This window comes from Ruditapes philippinarum, unplaced genomic scaffold (assembly GCF_026571515.1).
Source record: "Ruditapes philippinarum isolate M1 unplaced genomic scaffold, ASM2657151v2 ctg1297_1_1_1_1, whole genome shotgun sequence".
NCBI lineage: Eukaryota > Metazoa > Mollusca > Bivalvia > Venerida > Veneridae > Ruditapes > Ruditapes philippinarum.
The window spans coordinates 104,940-122,285 of record NW_026863527.1 but is presented as its reverse complement, the minus strand read 5'-3'; the positions used below and the strand labels follow the sequence as shown (position 1 = coordinate 122,285).

The window sequence follows — 17,346 nt, the reverse complement described above, 5'->3', positions numbered from 1 at the left end:
CATAATTCTGTCAAAATGCTTGATACAGTTACCTCCTCCTGTCTACAGGTTGGGGTCATGATGTTAAACAAGTGTGCAAAGTTTCAAAGCCATATGTCAATGGACTTGAAAATATTTGAGGTATTACAAAAACTTTAACATAAGTGGTTACGCCAATGCAGACGCTCGGGTGACTATAATAGCTCTACTTATTCTTATCGAATAGTCGAGCTTATTATGCTTAAAATGATAATTGTATTAAGTATTAAAACTATTAACCATGGTTTATCTGTAAAAACAAAACTGACTTGTCTTATTATACCATTTACTGACACACTCATTGTTTTAATAACTTACTAATAGAATCAAAGTGACCAATCTGAGAATGTTACTCAAACCAAATAATCTAAACAATATGAAAACTGAACACATAGGTAGGTAGTTTATAGTTATCACAATCACGAAATACATGTATACAATAAAACAAGGACAAAATTATTCACATCAAAAATCTATAGAATAATGCCATAAATAACATTTCAGTACTGACCTTTAAACACAACCTTAGTAACCCTAAATATCGAGATATAAAATTGCAGACTCTGTGCTGGTCAGTTGTGTGCCCAACTTTATTCTCTTAAGAGTTACAATTGTATGGCACTTGTATGTCTTATATTACTAAAGTTTTATGACAATGATACATTGTACATTTTGATTATTTTCATCTACATACCAGCATGCCAGAGCCTTGAAAATACATGGCGCCAAAATACATTTATTCAAACAAACATTGACTAAATTCTGAGATAATGAAAAGTGCCAATTTATTAATGTTTTTCTGAGTCTTTTGGTTTTTAATTTTTCTTTCTAACAAGAGTTAAACTCCCTTCTTATCACCACTGTTAATGACTTATATGATTCTGCCTTTAAAATTATCAATCAACTGATAAATATTTCAAGGCTTTAATCCCATATTTTTGTGAGAGATCTCGCTGGAATTCAGCTTTCAATGTCTTTAAGCACCTGAAATAAAAAACATCATTTTTAATCTTTGAAACTTGATCATCTTTGATATTATGCTGGTATGGTTTTATTGTTATGGTTACCATTGTATACACTTGCAGCTTTAATAGTTTTGTTTTTTAAATGATTGGAAGATGGATAAAGTATTTAATATATATGCCTATTAGAAATACTTATTTCTGAGTTGTTATTCATGCTAAATATCTTAAACATACTTGTCCATCGTTCAATCTATACAAAACCATTTTCAAGGATAAAATGTCAAAATACTCCCATACTGAATAGTGGTCAGTACAGACCATGATTAGATGGCAAGCATGTGCTTGTTTGGTCTGTACTTGATTCATGGGTAAAATATATTGCAGCCAGCAGACCACGGGTTAATATAAAATCTTGTATAATTTAGAGACAGACAATGTCTGGAGTTGATAATATTAACATAAAAGTTAACATGGCAAAAACAGACAGACAGGCTGACAGATACATGAAGATAGATGCAGGGCTTATTTTTGTTTCATGCCTTGTACACATCAAACAAAAATTTTCAATAAATTTTATCAATTTCATAGATTATATCTCAAATAGTTTCAAACAGAATTTGAAGCCATATTAATGAGGGACAAAGGTGATAAAAGTCTGACTTTTACTTCTCATACAGAGTAATCCAATGTCGGGGAAATAAACGATTGTGTTACAATTACCTTCTATATAATGAACTCGACCTGAATTTAGCTATATCAAAGCTTGGAGCATGAGGCATATGTATCATGAAGGCATTTGGTAAAACTACATACTCATATCTGAAAATACACACATACATACTTGTACCTTAAAATACACAAATTAGTAATTCTACATTACAAAACAACAATAGTTTAATTAAAATATATCAACTCTTTACAAATACAACACATATATTTTTTTCCATATTTTTTTAGTTTCAGATAATATAAAATAGGTGTATATTGTAAAGCTGTGGTGAGATTCTCTACCTATCCACTCTTTTGCCAGTACTTGTTTAGGCAAAAAGTAACTAGTCAATTACCTAATTTGAAGAGCTACACCAAGAACAGGGAAATGAAAATAACAAACAGTAATTTTTACAAGAAGTTTTGTGATATCTTTAGTGATATAAGGAGAATATTCCATTACTTTACTAACTTCTGTTGATTTTTAGAACATGTAGTAAAAAGACCATTGTTTTTAAATGAAAATGCTGCAGAATTTCCATTTCAAAGGGCATAAATCAGCAGGGAAGTGGCTTTATTATTTAAATTTAACATTAAATAATCATTTGTTTAAACCATATATATTAGCCCACACAAAACACTATAACATATTTAGTTTTACAAAGTGTTATCTTTCAATTGAATATATGTGAATAAAATTTTTAAAGCTCAAAATAAGTAACCAAAAGTTGGAAAAATATGGAGAACTAAATACCCACCCCTCAGCATCAAGTTGCATAATATGTGAGACTTTGTTCCAGCCAAAGCCTACAAAACGTTGATCAAAGTGAGGTATATTTTTGCTGACCGCAACATACGGCTCAAAATCTTGCTCCCATTTCACTGTGTACGGTTCTGTGGCATTTCTCCATTTCTCATAATCAGTTGCTGCATGTCCTTTTGCCCAAACATGATATCTTAAATATATCCATATATATAAAATTATTATGAATACTTTTAAGACCAGTAAGAAAATATCATTGATAAATATTTGTATTTTTCCAAAAAAATTATAATTTCATATTGTTAAATATTATGTTGATTTTTTCTTCACATTTTGCAAATAGTGTTAGTCTAATACAGACTGGCAGCTAAATTAATTTTTGTGGGAGACACACAACTTCTCTAAAGAAAACCCCAAAACACAGCAGTGATGGATGAAAGGACATTAGATATAGTGGTTTACCAAAATGTTGTAACTAAAGTGTCTGAGGCTATCAAAAAAATATCTTAAGTCAACAGAATGTCACTGACCAATGAAACACCAAGACTGGACTCGAACTCTCAAATAATAATGATCTATCTACTTAACAAAAGAACCAGACATCAGCTGTAAGAAAGTAAACCTGACTGTTCTCAGTACTTGACAATCAAATAAGAATAAGCTTTTTGACAGAACATCAAAATAAATTTTTCAAGAACAGATTTTACCTGAAAGTGAATAATTCTCCTGAATCTAATAACCCAAGCAGTTCTACTTTAGTTGTTGGAAATGAAAACCTGTATCTCTGAGTTTCAAATGCTGGTACAATGAGAGCCTGTAAAATATTTTATATAAATGACAGGCACGTCAAAATTTTATATCCAAACACTGTCAATGGTATAGTAAATTAATAAATGATGCATTTAAAACACTGACTTTAGAACAATGCACAAACATACATTTCATTAAATTTAACCATGAAACAGCAAAAATTATCAAACAATAAGTATACCATCTTTTTTAAAAAGCTTATTATCTTTAAAATGTAACAAAGTTTGATTTTGTAGGTTATTAATTACTAAAAGTTTTTCCACTTACTATTTGAAATATCTTTTTATTGATTCTAAATTGTATATTTTACAACTATATGTACAGTAAGACATAGTTTTAGGTTAGGCTGAAACTGTAAGGTCATATGGCCACTTCTCAGCTTTACCGGTAAAGGAGGCCTTAATATGCACCTCTGTGCATTATTTTTATGCAAATGCTGTCACCTGGGTAGAACCATCAAACTAAACTAGCTGTCAATCTTCCATGCATGACAGAAACCAAGATATATATTTCACCATCAACAACATACACTTTTTGCCTACAGTAAGACATATATTTCATCCCTTTTAAGATATATTTTTCACCACCAGTGAAATCTATTTTTCTCCTCTAATAAGATACAGTTTTCACTTACAGTAAGTTACAGTTTTCACTACCAGTAATATAATTATTATTTTAACCTCAAGAAAAATATATCTTACACCTACAAAAGATATATTTTTTCCCCTTACAGTAAGATATGGGAATCACTTACTTTTTTCTGGTTCCTCATATCTGCCATATTTACTGCTTTCTTTAAATACTCGTATAATCCATACATTGGTAGAAAATCTATGTCTGATAAAAACATAAACTCGGACTGCGTTTGTTCAATGGCAACATTACGTAGATAGTTTACTGGATAGTATTGCTGAAATACATTGAAAATAGTTAGAACAATTGATAAATCTACCAGATAGGTAAAGGATATTTTTCATATTATGATTAACATGTACCATAAAACCAAGCATCTTTAATATTTCACACTAGAAAAAATGGTTTTTAAACAGCAAAGTAAAGTAAAAGAAAATAGAAATCAGAGTCTTTGTTAGATACAGTTGGTTCAAGAGTGACGGAGATAATGGCAACATCTCACATGCCCCCCTTCGCACAGATATTGAAATATTTTTGTTTTGACTACCATCTACACTTAACATACCATGATTTGACATGCCTACCCAAAATTTTTGTAAACTTCAAATATTAAGCTTTACATTGATATAACATTTATCCATGGACCTTTTTTGCACACAAAACTGTACTAACTCCAATTCAAACATTTGTACACAAGTGCAATTTTACTTTAAAAATGGCAATTTAATAACTGTTTGCCAATACAGCACAAGGCAAGTCTTACTCTTAAAGTGCTACGTTTCTCAATTGTACTAAGTCTTATCCACCTACCTTTTTTGGCATTGTCAATTTTCAAAAGTTTAAGACATCAAGATGAAAACTTAAAGCTAGTTAGCCAACAGTATAAAGCCTGATTAGACCGCATGGATACTTTCAGAAAGAGCAACAGTAAAAACCAAATTTCTAAATTTATCATACCCCATCTTTATATACTACATGGTATCCAATGTTCTTTCTCTTCATCAATGTTTCTGAGCCCCGCGCATAGCGTAGGAACTGCTGTGCCTCGGCATCTGACATATATAAAGCCAGGCTGATGGGCCCCTCCCAGTGTTTACATATTGTCTCCAACATCTATAATAAGAATTAACTTATAAAAGAAATTTTAAAAGAAATGTAAATGTTAAAACTTTAATATTAACCTTTTAGGGTTGTAATAAGATCTAAATAGGGTGCAATCTTTAATGACTATATCAGGTCATTTTTTTAACTTTATGTGCTTTTTATGTTACACCAACACTTTAAAGGTTATATGGTGACTTTCCAGCTGTACTAGTGGAGGAAGACCTCAAATGCCCCTCTTTGCATTATTTCAGGCACAAATTGGTGCCTAAATAGAACCACCAACCTTCCTTAGTGCAGCTGGATAGCTTCCTCACATATATGAATCTAAAGTCCTTGGCAGGATTCGAACCCAAAAAGGTAAGGAGCAAGTTGTTTGAAGTCAACGACCTTAACCACTGGGACATAGATGCCCCACTTAATATGTCTTATGAAATAAGAATTTTTCACATAATAAATATAACTGTAATATCTATAAAAGCACAAGTGGAAGTATATAAAAATTGCAACTAAGGGCCTTAACACGAGTGTTTATTTTCTTAATGGGATATTAACTGTACACTAGAGTAACTGCATATACCTTTTCCTACACTGGAAAAACAGCCTTATTCAATGAATACCTTAACAATTTTCCAAAGAAAAGAAAGTGAGTTTAAGGTATAAAGTACACAGTGACATTACCTGAAGCCTGTCCATGCTAAGTTGAGCAACTAAGGTAACGTCCCACTCGTCAGGTTTATATTGATAATCTAGGTAATACAGATGTGTTCTATGCTCAATAACTCGCTCTCTTCTAAAATCATAGCATTCATCATCCTCATGTATTTTACTGATCTGTTTATAAAATAATAAGGATATATGAAAAAATAGTTATCAATGACACTGATATTTCATACTTAACAATAGCACATCTCTAAATGGCCGAACTACTAACTAAATTATCTGGAAAAAATACAACTATCAACTATCTATTTCCTGTTTTAATTTAAACCCCTCCGTTAATGCTAGGTATTCGAATAAATGGTTATCGAATAGTAGTTATAACAACAACCTCAAACTTTTCTTGATTTAAACATATTTTAAAACTTTTCTCAAACTAGCTATCAATTTTTTTTCATTGAAGAGGATCAACATGACTGGAGGGTACATGTCAAAGCATTATTATCATAATACAGTCCTTCTATATATGTTACATTTGAATCTGTATGAAAATTGTTAAAATAAACTGAGAAATTCACAACTGACGTATTAAAAACAGAGACAACATGTTTAATTGTATAGGTCATATAGCAACTAAACAGTTTTACAAGTGGAGGAGAAAATAGGCTGACCCTTCATTAATTATTTCAGGTACAAGTGAGCATGTGTAGAACCACTGACTTTACGTAACATAACTACATGTCTCACCAGCCTATATCAGTGTAGTCATACTCTTTATGTTATGATAGGTTTTCATCTTTATATCTCATCTTCTTTAATGAATTGTTCCAAAATTGAAAACTGGAAAAAGCCATTTAAGAAATTCAGTAGGTTAAACTATAAATTTTACACTATTTTGTTATCAAATATATGTTAAACAATACCTGTTCCTGTACAGGATCCATAGAGTTTGTAGTTCCACAACCGAACAATTCCCTTCGTAATAAGTTACCATCGTATTCCAGGAAAGTCAGGTATAAGTTTCTGAAATACTCTATATGTTTGTTCTTTACCTTCAACTTCTTTGGTGAATTCCAGTGAATAATCTGAAGTAAAATAAAATATAAATTTATTTCTTGTCATTTATATCTAAACACTTTTGGGAATGTGTCAGCCTGTAAACACCAAATTGGGAAATCATAAAAATTGGTTAAATATAGGACATGAGTCTCCAAAAATTACAGAGAAAATCCCAACAGGTTATGTTATGTATTGTAATGTATATGCCTCCCTTATGAAAATTTAGTCAACTAACAAACTAGACCGGACTAATTTCATGTATTACATAATTACATTTCATTGATAACATGAGAGTACATATGAACAGTACAAACCTTTAAATCTGTGACTTCAGAATAACAATGTTCACTTCTTGTATTATCACTTAACTGAACATTCCACTGACATGGTAAAGTCTTCACTAGATGAGGATTCTTCTTTAATACTGTGTTTATAATATCCTAAAATATATACTCTGTAGCTTAATTATATACAAAAAATAAACAACTTAAGGATACTTATTTTACTAGTAAAATCAGTCTAATATTTCCGTTAGCATTTTAGAATTTAGACCAATGACAAATAGTTTAATATTACACTGCATATGTATATACATTTATAACACTAAAAATACATATATATTTTTATAAAATATATAAAAGAGTTTGGGGGAAGGGATGTGGTTTTCATGAGGCTATTATGCAACAAATTAGCAATATTTAGATGAAATTGTCATTATTCATACTTTAGACATGCACTTTTCTATTCAGTTCAATAAAATATTCTTAACTAAATGCTGAATTACTGGCAATGCAAAACCTCTGAAATATACCTGGTCAACGAGTGAGGTAGCTAACATGGTCATATACCTTGTCAGCCAGTGAGGTAGCTAACATGGTTATATACCTGGTCAGCCAGCGAGGTAGCTAACATGGTTATATACCTTGTCAGCCAGTGAGGTAGCTAACATGGTTATATACCTGGTCAGCCAGCGAGGTAGCTAACATGGTCATATACCTTGTCAGCCAGTGAGGTAGCTAACATGGTTATATACCTGGTCAGCCAGTGAGGTAGCTAACATGGTCATATACCTTGTCAGCCAGTGAGGTAGCTAACATGGTTATATACCTGGTCAGCCAGTGAGGTAGCTAACATGGTTATATACCTGGTCAGCCAGCCAAGTTGCTAACATGGTTATATACCTGGTCAGCCAGTGAGGTAGCTAACATGGTCATATACCTGGTCAGTCAGCAATGTAGCTAACATGGTCATATACCTGGTCAGCCAGTGAGGTAGCTAACATGGTCATATACCTGGTCAGCCAGCGAAGTAGCTAACATGGTCATATACCTTGTCAGCCAGTGAGGTAGCTAACATGGTCATATACCTGGTCAGTCAGCAATGTAGCTAACATGGTTATATACCTGGTCTGCCAGCGAGGTAGCTAACATGGTCATATACCTGGTCAGCCAGCGAGGTAGCTAACATGGTTATATACCTGGTCAGCCAGTGATGTGGCTAACATGGTTATATACCTGGTCAGCCAGTGAGGTAGCTAACATAGTCATCAGTTCTTTCTCTGCAACTTGTCTCCACATTGTCATCCAATCAATGTCACGTAACATCTTCAAGTTCATTAACATAACACCAGTGTTGAATCCTCGACCCTAAAATATAAAATACTAGCATTAACACAACATTTATATAGACCTTTAAATATAAGATCTGATTTTTTTAGAATTATAATGTAGATATCCCAAACTTGTGTCAAAAAGGCATTTTACTTTTCATATAGTTGTCTCTGTTAACTATGACAATCTCCTTTAAAAAAAAAATACAGGCATGATATGAAAAAAAAAAAGATATATATGAGAACATCCAATATTTATGTTTTCATGATCTTGTATTGCTATGAATCCGCTACTTACTAGAGCTGGCCACACTTGATGATTTTTCCAGATTTTACCCAGGTACCAGTCACTCTGGTTCTCTACAAGTCCAAGAGCCTATGACAACAAAAACATACCAGTCTATATAATACAGTATTTTCAACTAGAGAGTAAATTGCCTTTGTTTGGGTTTGAAGGCAAATTAATACATAACTGGTCAAATAGCATCAAACATTATAGGTATAAATCAGCATCTGAGCTTACACTGCCAACAATGAACATACACTATCAAACCAGGCTGGCAACAATTTCAATCTTGCTGTGTCAGGTCACCTTTCAGTTTCCAATATTTACTATTTCAAAGGTGGCTTGATAACTCCCTCTTTTGAAGGAATCTCAAGTCTCCATAAGAACCCACACAACAAAGAAAATGATTTACAGTCAGTGAACTCAACCACACAGCCATGGAACAACTGTCATAATTATGTTAAAACATATTAAGTATAATTATTAGTCTAGTTGAAGAACATGATGTTTCTATATTTTATCATTAATATTGGTACAATAAGTTTACAATATACAGCATCATATACAATTTACTGCAGCCATTACCTCTTTTGCTAGCACGGTAAACAGTTTCCACAACTCGGCAATATCAGATGCAAAGGTGATATCTGTGTCCAGCACTATCACCTGAAAATAACGTAAAAAGTGTTTTCTAAATCTCCACAAATTTTATCAAATGATTAAGACTTTAATGACTTAGCCAAACAAATCAAAGTAATGTTTGCTGGCATATCAAATGACACATTCTTAATATCTGTTTTTTCTTTGTTTTGTTTATTTGTTAGTTTTGTTGGGTTTTTAGTCACACCAACACTTAAAAGGTCAATAGACATCTTTCCAGTTTTATTCATGGAAGAAGACCTCAAGTGTCCCTTCTTGCATTATTTCAGGCACAGACCGGTACCTGTGTAGAACCACCAACCTTCCACAAGCTAGCTGTATAGCACCCTCAAATGAAAAAATCAAAAGTTCCTAAAGAGATTCCAACACACAGTGATGAGAAGAAAGTGATGATTTTTGCATTCTTAATCACTAGGCCATGAAGGGCCAACATCTATTTTAAATTAAAAGCAGTATTGTAAAATACATAGATAATCATTGTTTATTCTTGATCATTTCTTTTACAATATAATCATAACTTTTGTATAAAGCATATTTCAAATCTAGGGTATATTCTGACAATATATAAACATACAACAGCAGTGTATTTGTTTCTTATATCTGATATACAAATATTGTTGATTTCTATAAAAAACAAATTAAAAGAATTGAACATACTTTCTGTAGATGTTCTGGAAGTATCTTTGGCAGTACAAGTTTCATTAGACCAAATATCCCAGAGTAGTGTTTGTTAGGAATCCATTCAATATCTTGTGTTACATTGGCTGCTGGGTAAAAACTCCACTCCACTGTAATAAATATATATAGAGAATAATAGGTTGGTGCCGTGGATGGAGAAAGTTTATCTGGCGAGGCGGAGTAATTTATTGGGTGAGCCGAAGGCGAACCCAATAAATTCCGGAGCAGAGCCAGATAAACTTTCTCCATCCACGGCACCAATCTATTATTCTATTTATCCTGTCACCGTTTTTTTTAAAGAATTTTATTAGGCAAACTACCTTTAATCACACTATCGGAAATGTTTCTATATATACAAAGAAGGCCCGAAGCGTGCATTATTCTACAACAATGCACTCGCCGTTCTTATTATCTCCCTGTGTATTTTCACATTGAGGGCGCCATTTTGTTTGAAAAATGTGATAAATAAAAACAATTTTTTGTCGAATTTTGTTGTGAAAACTATCTAGAATGAAAAAAAATGGTCTAACTAAGAAAATGAATTCGAACACCAATATCTGTTATTCAGTCGTTAACGCTGTACAGACGTTTAAAGTATTGTTTACGTGACGTCACAATGTAGCGCCAAACAGCACATGCAAAACAATCAAATCAAGTACGCTATTTTAATGTCGCAAACGAGTTAAGTTTTACATTTATTACACTTTCAATAATTTTTATTTCGCTTGAAAAATTATAGAGTGAAATAAAATAAACAAACAAAGTTTATCAACGTTTCCAAAATTCGTTATTCTACACACAGAAGATTTAACGACAGTTTTTATATTTTTTCTTGAAAAGTAGTCCGGCAAACATGCATTACACGTGATCAAGTGCCGTAGATCAGTAAAAATATACAGCACCTTGTTATCGGGCTGAAATTGATACAAGTGACAGGATAAATCACAATAATAGTGCCATTGTCTCAAAATAAAATATTCTATCTGACCTTTAACCTCAGTGTGTGACCTTGACCTTCACCACAGAAACATGAATCTTGCATTTGACACTCTGCCTAATACTGGTAAACATTTTAGCTACGCTATACCGGTATTAAAATCCCTCATTACTTACAAGTAGAAGTTTCTGCTCAAAATGTGAGACACTATGTCACATGGTGGTGAACATTTGTAACAAGTAATAGAAAAAAAAATCCACACAGAAATGTAGAAGATATCAATTATCATACCAACAAAACTAGATGCTGAAGCTTGCCCTTCAGGGGCTATCCCATATTTCAACCGTTTTTTAAATGTGTATACAAAATTTAATGTATATCCACTTAAATATTTAAATATTTTTTTTTTCATTATACATTCATGTACATTTAAACTTGCTTTAAATAACCTGCACAATAATTTTATCAATGCAACGTTTTAAATTTTAGATAATTCTTTAGAAAAAAATATGCTTTAAAAAAATACATGGACAATTAACAAATTAAAAATCATGATAGTTACTTACTCTCGTTTAAATGCCAGGTTTTAAACAGTGCATCTAAAATAATTTGAGCAGCTTTGTCAACAATGAAATGAAAATGCAGCGGGTTTTTTCGATAGAAAAGCACACTCTTCAGTAACGTGACAATATCTCTAGTTGCATTATGTCCCGCACATACTGTTGCTACATGAATAACCTGAAATATATACAATAATGTGTACAGATATCTTTATATACTTATTCAAAGTGATGAGAAAACTGTGCAGCCTGACCAGGACACAAATCCAGCTAAAAACAACATTTTCCCAGCTGTATCAACTGAGCTACACTGTACCTCTGAATGTCTTGTATAATTTATTCAGCAATCTTTACCATAATAATTTCACATTCCAAACCATTCTTTTATATATCTCCTCATTGTCCTACATCACCTTTTAACACTTCTTTAATACATGTACATGACATTGTATATCAGTTCAAATTTATTTGTTCAAAAAATATATAAAAAATGTATTTGACAGGTTTGATTTTAAGTCAAATCAACACTGTACTAATGATATACAGCAACTTTTAGGTTTCAAATGTAGAGGAAAGCCACAGGTGCCCTTCCTTGAATCATTTAAGACAGAAGCTCTATAGAATTCAAGGTCCTTTATGGGATTTGCACTTACACCAGTGAGGGGCTAGTGTTTTGAAATAATTTACCTCAACCACTTAGCTCTGGAGACCCCCACCCCACCCCACACACACCACCCCCAGCATTACACATGTTCACAGAATAGTCTTTTTAAACATTTAATATTCTAACCTCACACTTGGGCATATCAGACTGCTGATTAAAACAATCTAATCTTGTTCTGTTAGATTTTGTATTAGACTCGTTTTGTAATGCCACTGCCATCTGCATGTTTAAATACTGATTTCTAGATTTGCTGCAAAATAAATAACATTAAATTATAAAGACAAAACTTGTTTACATTGAATCAACTAAATTAGAAAATTCAATGATATCTTATTAACATTAAAGAAGTTCACATAAATGCCCTTTGTAATAAATTATCAAAATCTCTATCATTTGTTTATTCACTTAACATTAACATCGTATAAATTATACAATGATTTATTTCTCAAATATAGAATAATTTAAAATAAGAAGATATAAATATCAAATATTATTTACCTAAGTTTCTTTTGCAGGTATTGATTCTGTTTTTCCAACTCTCTAATCTTACTTGCTAATTTGGCTTCAAGTCTTCCTAAACCTTCCTCTGAACTGAACTCACTTACTGTGCCTTTACCCAAAAACATACAAAAGAATATATACATTTCATATCCCCCACTATATATTTTACCAAATAATACATGTCAGTATCTGTAAGCAACACTACCAAATAATTAATGTGAGGTCATTACATTTTATTTCAAACGTCCTTAAAAGATTTAACAAAACATCTGGGATTAACACGGCCCCTTCAAACTGTGTTACACATGTATGTCTTTAAAAGTGACCTAAAATTATGATATGATAGCTGTGTGTAAGATTTCAAATGAATAAAATCAGTAGATAATTTCATGTAGTAAATATGATTCTATAAAATCAGTAGTTAATGAGATATGAAATTACATGTACATGCAAAACATAAACCTAGTGTTACAACAACGGCACAACAAGTAGGATAGCCTGATCCTTGAATGTCTGTTGATTCTTGTATATGTTGTGTAACAACTTTTATTGAAATAATCAAGCTTAAAGCAAAAATAAATAAAAATCATGTCACAAATAAATATAAAAAATATCTCACCATCAGTATTTATAGCTAGATATACTAGAGTTAGAACTGGGAAAGCTCCAAATATCACCAGAAACATCAGTGTACTTCTCTTTAACCTTATCATATTTTCTACCATACACCTTGTCTAACTGTGGATATGCGCTATCTCTAAGTCATCCAGGATGTTACTAGAAGAAGAAACACAAAAACTTTCAGATGAAATCGGATAATCACACTGGAATAGAAAAGAAAGGCAACAAGAAAACGGTCCATTTTAATTTAAATTGCTGTAAAGCATTACTAATATCAAAGAAATATATGACTGAATAATATTGCATATCATATAATATACTAGTTGTTGATGTTAAAGTAAGAAAACAAATGGCTAAATTTGAATAATTTACACACCTTTTTGTTTTTATATCAATATAAGAATGGTCCATTTAATGCTTAGCATAGACCAATTCTTGGCACAAACATGGTAAAAAAAAAAGACTATCTTACTACAGAAAACCATAAATTGATAATTATTTAACTTTCAGTTAATTATGTTTTCAACTAAAATGTTATGGTTCATTAGACTTCTGGCATGGTCACATAAACCTACTGCAGCTGTCAAAAGGTTTGATTGGTTTAGTTAGACCTGAACAGCACAAATTTTACTCATTCTTTTAGAGTGCAAACAATTTGTAAAATGTCATGTTTGTTTCTAATGTAAAACATTTCCAGGAATAAGTCAAAAGATTACGGTACTCTTGAAGTTGAACATTTCCCTTCAGGAGATACGTTCTGTCTATCTAACTTCCTTTTCTGTCAAACCCCCAAGCAAGGATGTAACAAGTAAAATACCCGGATACTACAGGTTGTTCCAGTGGAAGACTATTCTTGGGAAGACTGAGAATTATTGTAACATTTGCTAAGATTCTGGACCAAGCATTCATCTTATAATACAAACTGTTTTTTGTACAAAATTATCAAGCATTTACAAACTGTATTTAACCGCCTCCGTGGTCGAGGGGTTAGAGTCGATGACCAAATAAACTAAAAATGTCAAATAACATTTTTGACACATAATATAAACAAAATCACTGTTGAATGTCTTGTGAGTAAAATCACGTTTAATACTTCTGATCTGCAAGATGCAAGATTTTACAACACAAGATCAAGCAATTTTAATTTTATTGTCCCCCAGTGTAATTCTGTGATGAAACAGACCTTTTATTATAATGGAATCAAAGACTGGAATGATCTGCCAGAGTATATAAAATCCATTAATAATTTTGTGCAATACAAAAAATCTGTTAAAAAGTACCTACTAGAAAGTTATAAAAGTCTTTCAGAAGAAAAGTGTACAACTTAGTGTACAAAAAGATTAGTGTACAACTAATGTGTTAGGCACTGTGATCAAATATTTCTGTGATAGTAATACTAGGCTTATTTTAAAAAGGGCATACTTTTATAAACATATTTCCTTTTTCAACCATAATTTTGACCAAAGTTTAGTTTAGTTTTTTATCTTGTTGTTTTTCGTTTGTTTTTTTCTTAGGGGGGGTGGGGGGGAAGGGTTAAAATTATGTTGTTTTTTTTTTATTTCTATGGACCCCATTGGAAATAAGCATTTAGCTTAATCGGCTATCCATAGGTGCATAGTACCTCTTATTTTATTTTTTATGACAAAAGTGTGCTCTTTTATGCTGTTTTATGATCTCATTTTATTTATATGATTTATATATGTTATCTCTTAAGGTGACAACAGACACTTTCCGTGGTACTCACATAAATGTCATTTAAACCAAGTTATTTTTGTAATAATTGTTATTCATTTAATCTTTGTGCATTAAATGTCGTTGATCATCATAAAAAATAACATATTTGAAAAAAATGCCTTTGTAAATGATTGATTTTGAATAAAAATCCTAAAATTTTAAATCGTCATATCAAAGTCATTTTTTATTTTTTTGTCATCAAACTTTTGGAAAATAACCATACTTATATTATCTGGGGAACCGTGTCTCAAATTTTTTATATCTTTTCTCAAAAAAATATTACGTAACGTCAAACATTTTATGCGACTTTTTTCACCATACATATTACGTAATTAAAGATAATTAAGTCGCTGATTGAGCAAACAAAAATCCCTGACACGGTTCCCTCCGTAAATGAATTTCCTTTCATGTGCTTTAAACCGCATGTTAATTGCTTGATTATTAAAAAAGTTATGCCGATTCAAAGTTAGTCCGACCCGCATCAAACGAAGTGTCATAAATCGGCTGTTCTCTCTCGGACCCCTACGTTTCACGCTAAATAATTGCATAATACACAAATATCGCACCAGGGAGGGTCACAAGTTGCGGTAACATACTCTAACAACATTTTATGATCCAGTGACATCTGACCAATTAAAAAGCTGCTGATTAATATCAGTTTATAGCCGAAATTTCTTCAATTCTTAACGTGATTTACTGCACGTCTGGTATCTGTCGCACATGTCACGTGACTATCGGTAAAATTTGAGGCACTCAGTGGGGGCAAATGGAACGCATTTGCGCACCGCTAGCGGGGTATTTAATTGTTTCCTATTTGAAGTTTATTATTATTATCATCAGCATTATTATTGTATTATACCAGTGTCACTCTGCCTGTGTATTCGTGTATGAAATTCCATTAAAAAATATAAAATAAAATAACAAAAAACTGAGCTTCTGACAGTCTTTTAAAGTCCATGGTAGATGTACAAATAAGAACGGGATAGTATATATTTTTTCCACCAAATTGATAATGCTTCACATATTTTAATAGAAATAAAAGGTATTACTTGATCATTATTATGTGGCCTTCTTGACTTCTATTATCATGAATATCATCTATGCACGGCATAGAGATCCAGTTTCTACCGGGATAGACAATTAATTTCATACTTTATCCCAGATTTATTAGTACTGTGTCGGATTTACTGGCGAACAATTTATTTTCACTGAGAATTTATTTTAATATCTTTTTTTATTCATAGAGAAATAATCATCCTTAGACAATCTAAAATGGTTTAGAAAAAGTTGTCAGGGACACCTTACCACAAGTAATATTAGCGTTCACATAAAAAATGTCGTCTGTTGTTGTTTTACTTGACATTGTTAGAAAACGAGGTTGAATGTAAAGTAAGCCCTTGAATCCGTACAAAAGTCTATCAACTCAATGTAATATATATCAGATTAACGGGACAGACAAATTATTTTCACACATTATGGATATTTTAGCAACTACATTTTAATCAACCCCGTGCTCGTGCGATTTGCCGCTATGCTTAATTATTTATGTTTCATACATTATGTTACGTACATTGGCCGACAATTTCTTAATTTATAAAAAAGGCTAAATGTTGAGATATTCATAAAAGATGTACGATACATGTATTACGAGAAGTATGGACCAGTATGGACCTGTAATTCACGGATATATGGAACTACCGATTTCCCTCATTGATGCCTCAACAGGGGGCGGAGCGTTATCGATAATCGACAGGTTACGCGAATAGCAGATACAAATAGTATAGGTACCGTTTTAAATCGTTTAAAAACACATTTTTTGGACTAACTGCTTCCAAAATTAAATCACGAATGTGTTCAGAAAAGGTTGATAAATCTACTTAGCAAAAAATCTCATTTTAGGTATTTTCAGTGATAATTGACTCCGTTGTCACCTTAACTGTATGATTTTATATTTTGTATCATGTGCTATGTTCCTAAAATGTATAAATAAAAAAATATAAATAAAAGATCACTGTACACTTCTTTGGAGCCGGTATATTTTAACTTTTATCTTTCTTGCAAATACAGGAAGTAGACTGGTTAATACTGTGTGAGGACAATGTTTTCAGTGTTCATCTATCAAGACAATTGTGAATTGAGTCTTTTATTGACTTGGACAAATTATTTTTTCATCTCTTTTTTTGGCTATATTTTGTGAAAAGCCAATATAAAATTTACCGAAGCTTTTTTATGTAACTAACTAAGAAAACTGATAAATATTGATCACTTGCAAACAACGTATAATTAAATTCTTACCAAAATTATACATGTGTAACAGCTGAAAACCATCTACATCGAATACTCTTCATTAAAGGAAAGAAGTTTTTAACATCAATCATT

At 31.8% G+C, this 17,346-nt stretch overlaps 1 protein-coding gene across 1 annotated transcript; it reads right to left on the bottom strand.

The window, feature by feature from the left end:
* Positions 1-547: 547 nt before the first annotated feature.
* Positions 548-17,319, bottom strand: LOC132722315 (xylosyl- and glucuronyltransferase LARGE2s-like). Its single transcript, XM_060706785.1, has 18 exons — positions 17,263-17,319; positions 13,232-13,389; positions 12,610-12,721; positions 12,238-12,361; positions 11,454-11,625; positions 9,930-10,060; positions 9,198-9,278; positions 8,625-8,702; positions 8,232-8,363; positions 7,032-7,157; positions 6,582-6,743; positions 5,680-5,832; positions 4,855-5,010; positions 4,019-4,174; positions 3,162-3,268; positions 2,450-2,647; positions 1,704-1,802; positions 548-1,002 (listed from the first exon to the last, which is right to left on the bottom strand). Exons 2-18 carry the CDS (start codon positions 13,335-13,337, stop codon positions 915-917), a joined length of 2,181 nt encoding a protein of 726 aa, XP_060562768.1. The 5' UTR covers positions 13,338-13,389; positions 17,263-17,319; the 3' UTR covers positions 548-914.
* Positions 17,320-17,346: the final 27 nt, after the last annotated feature.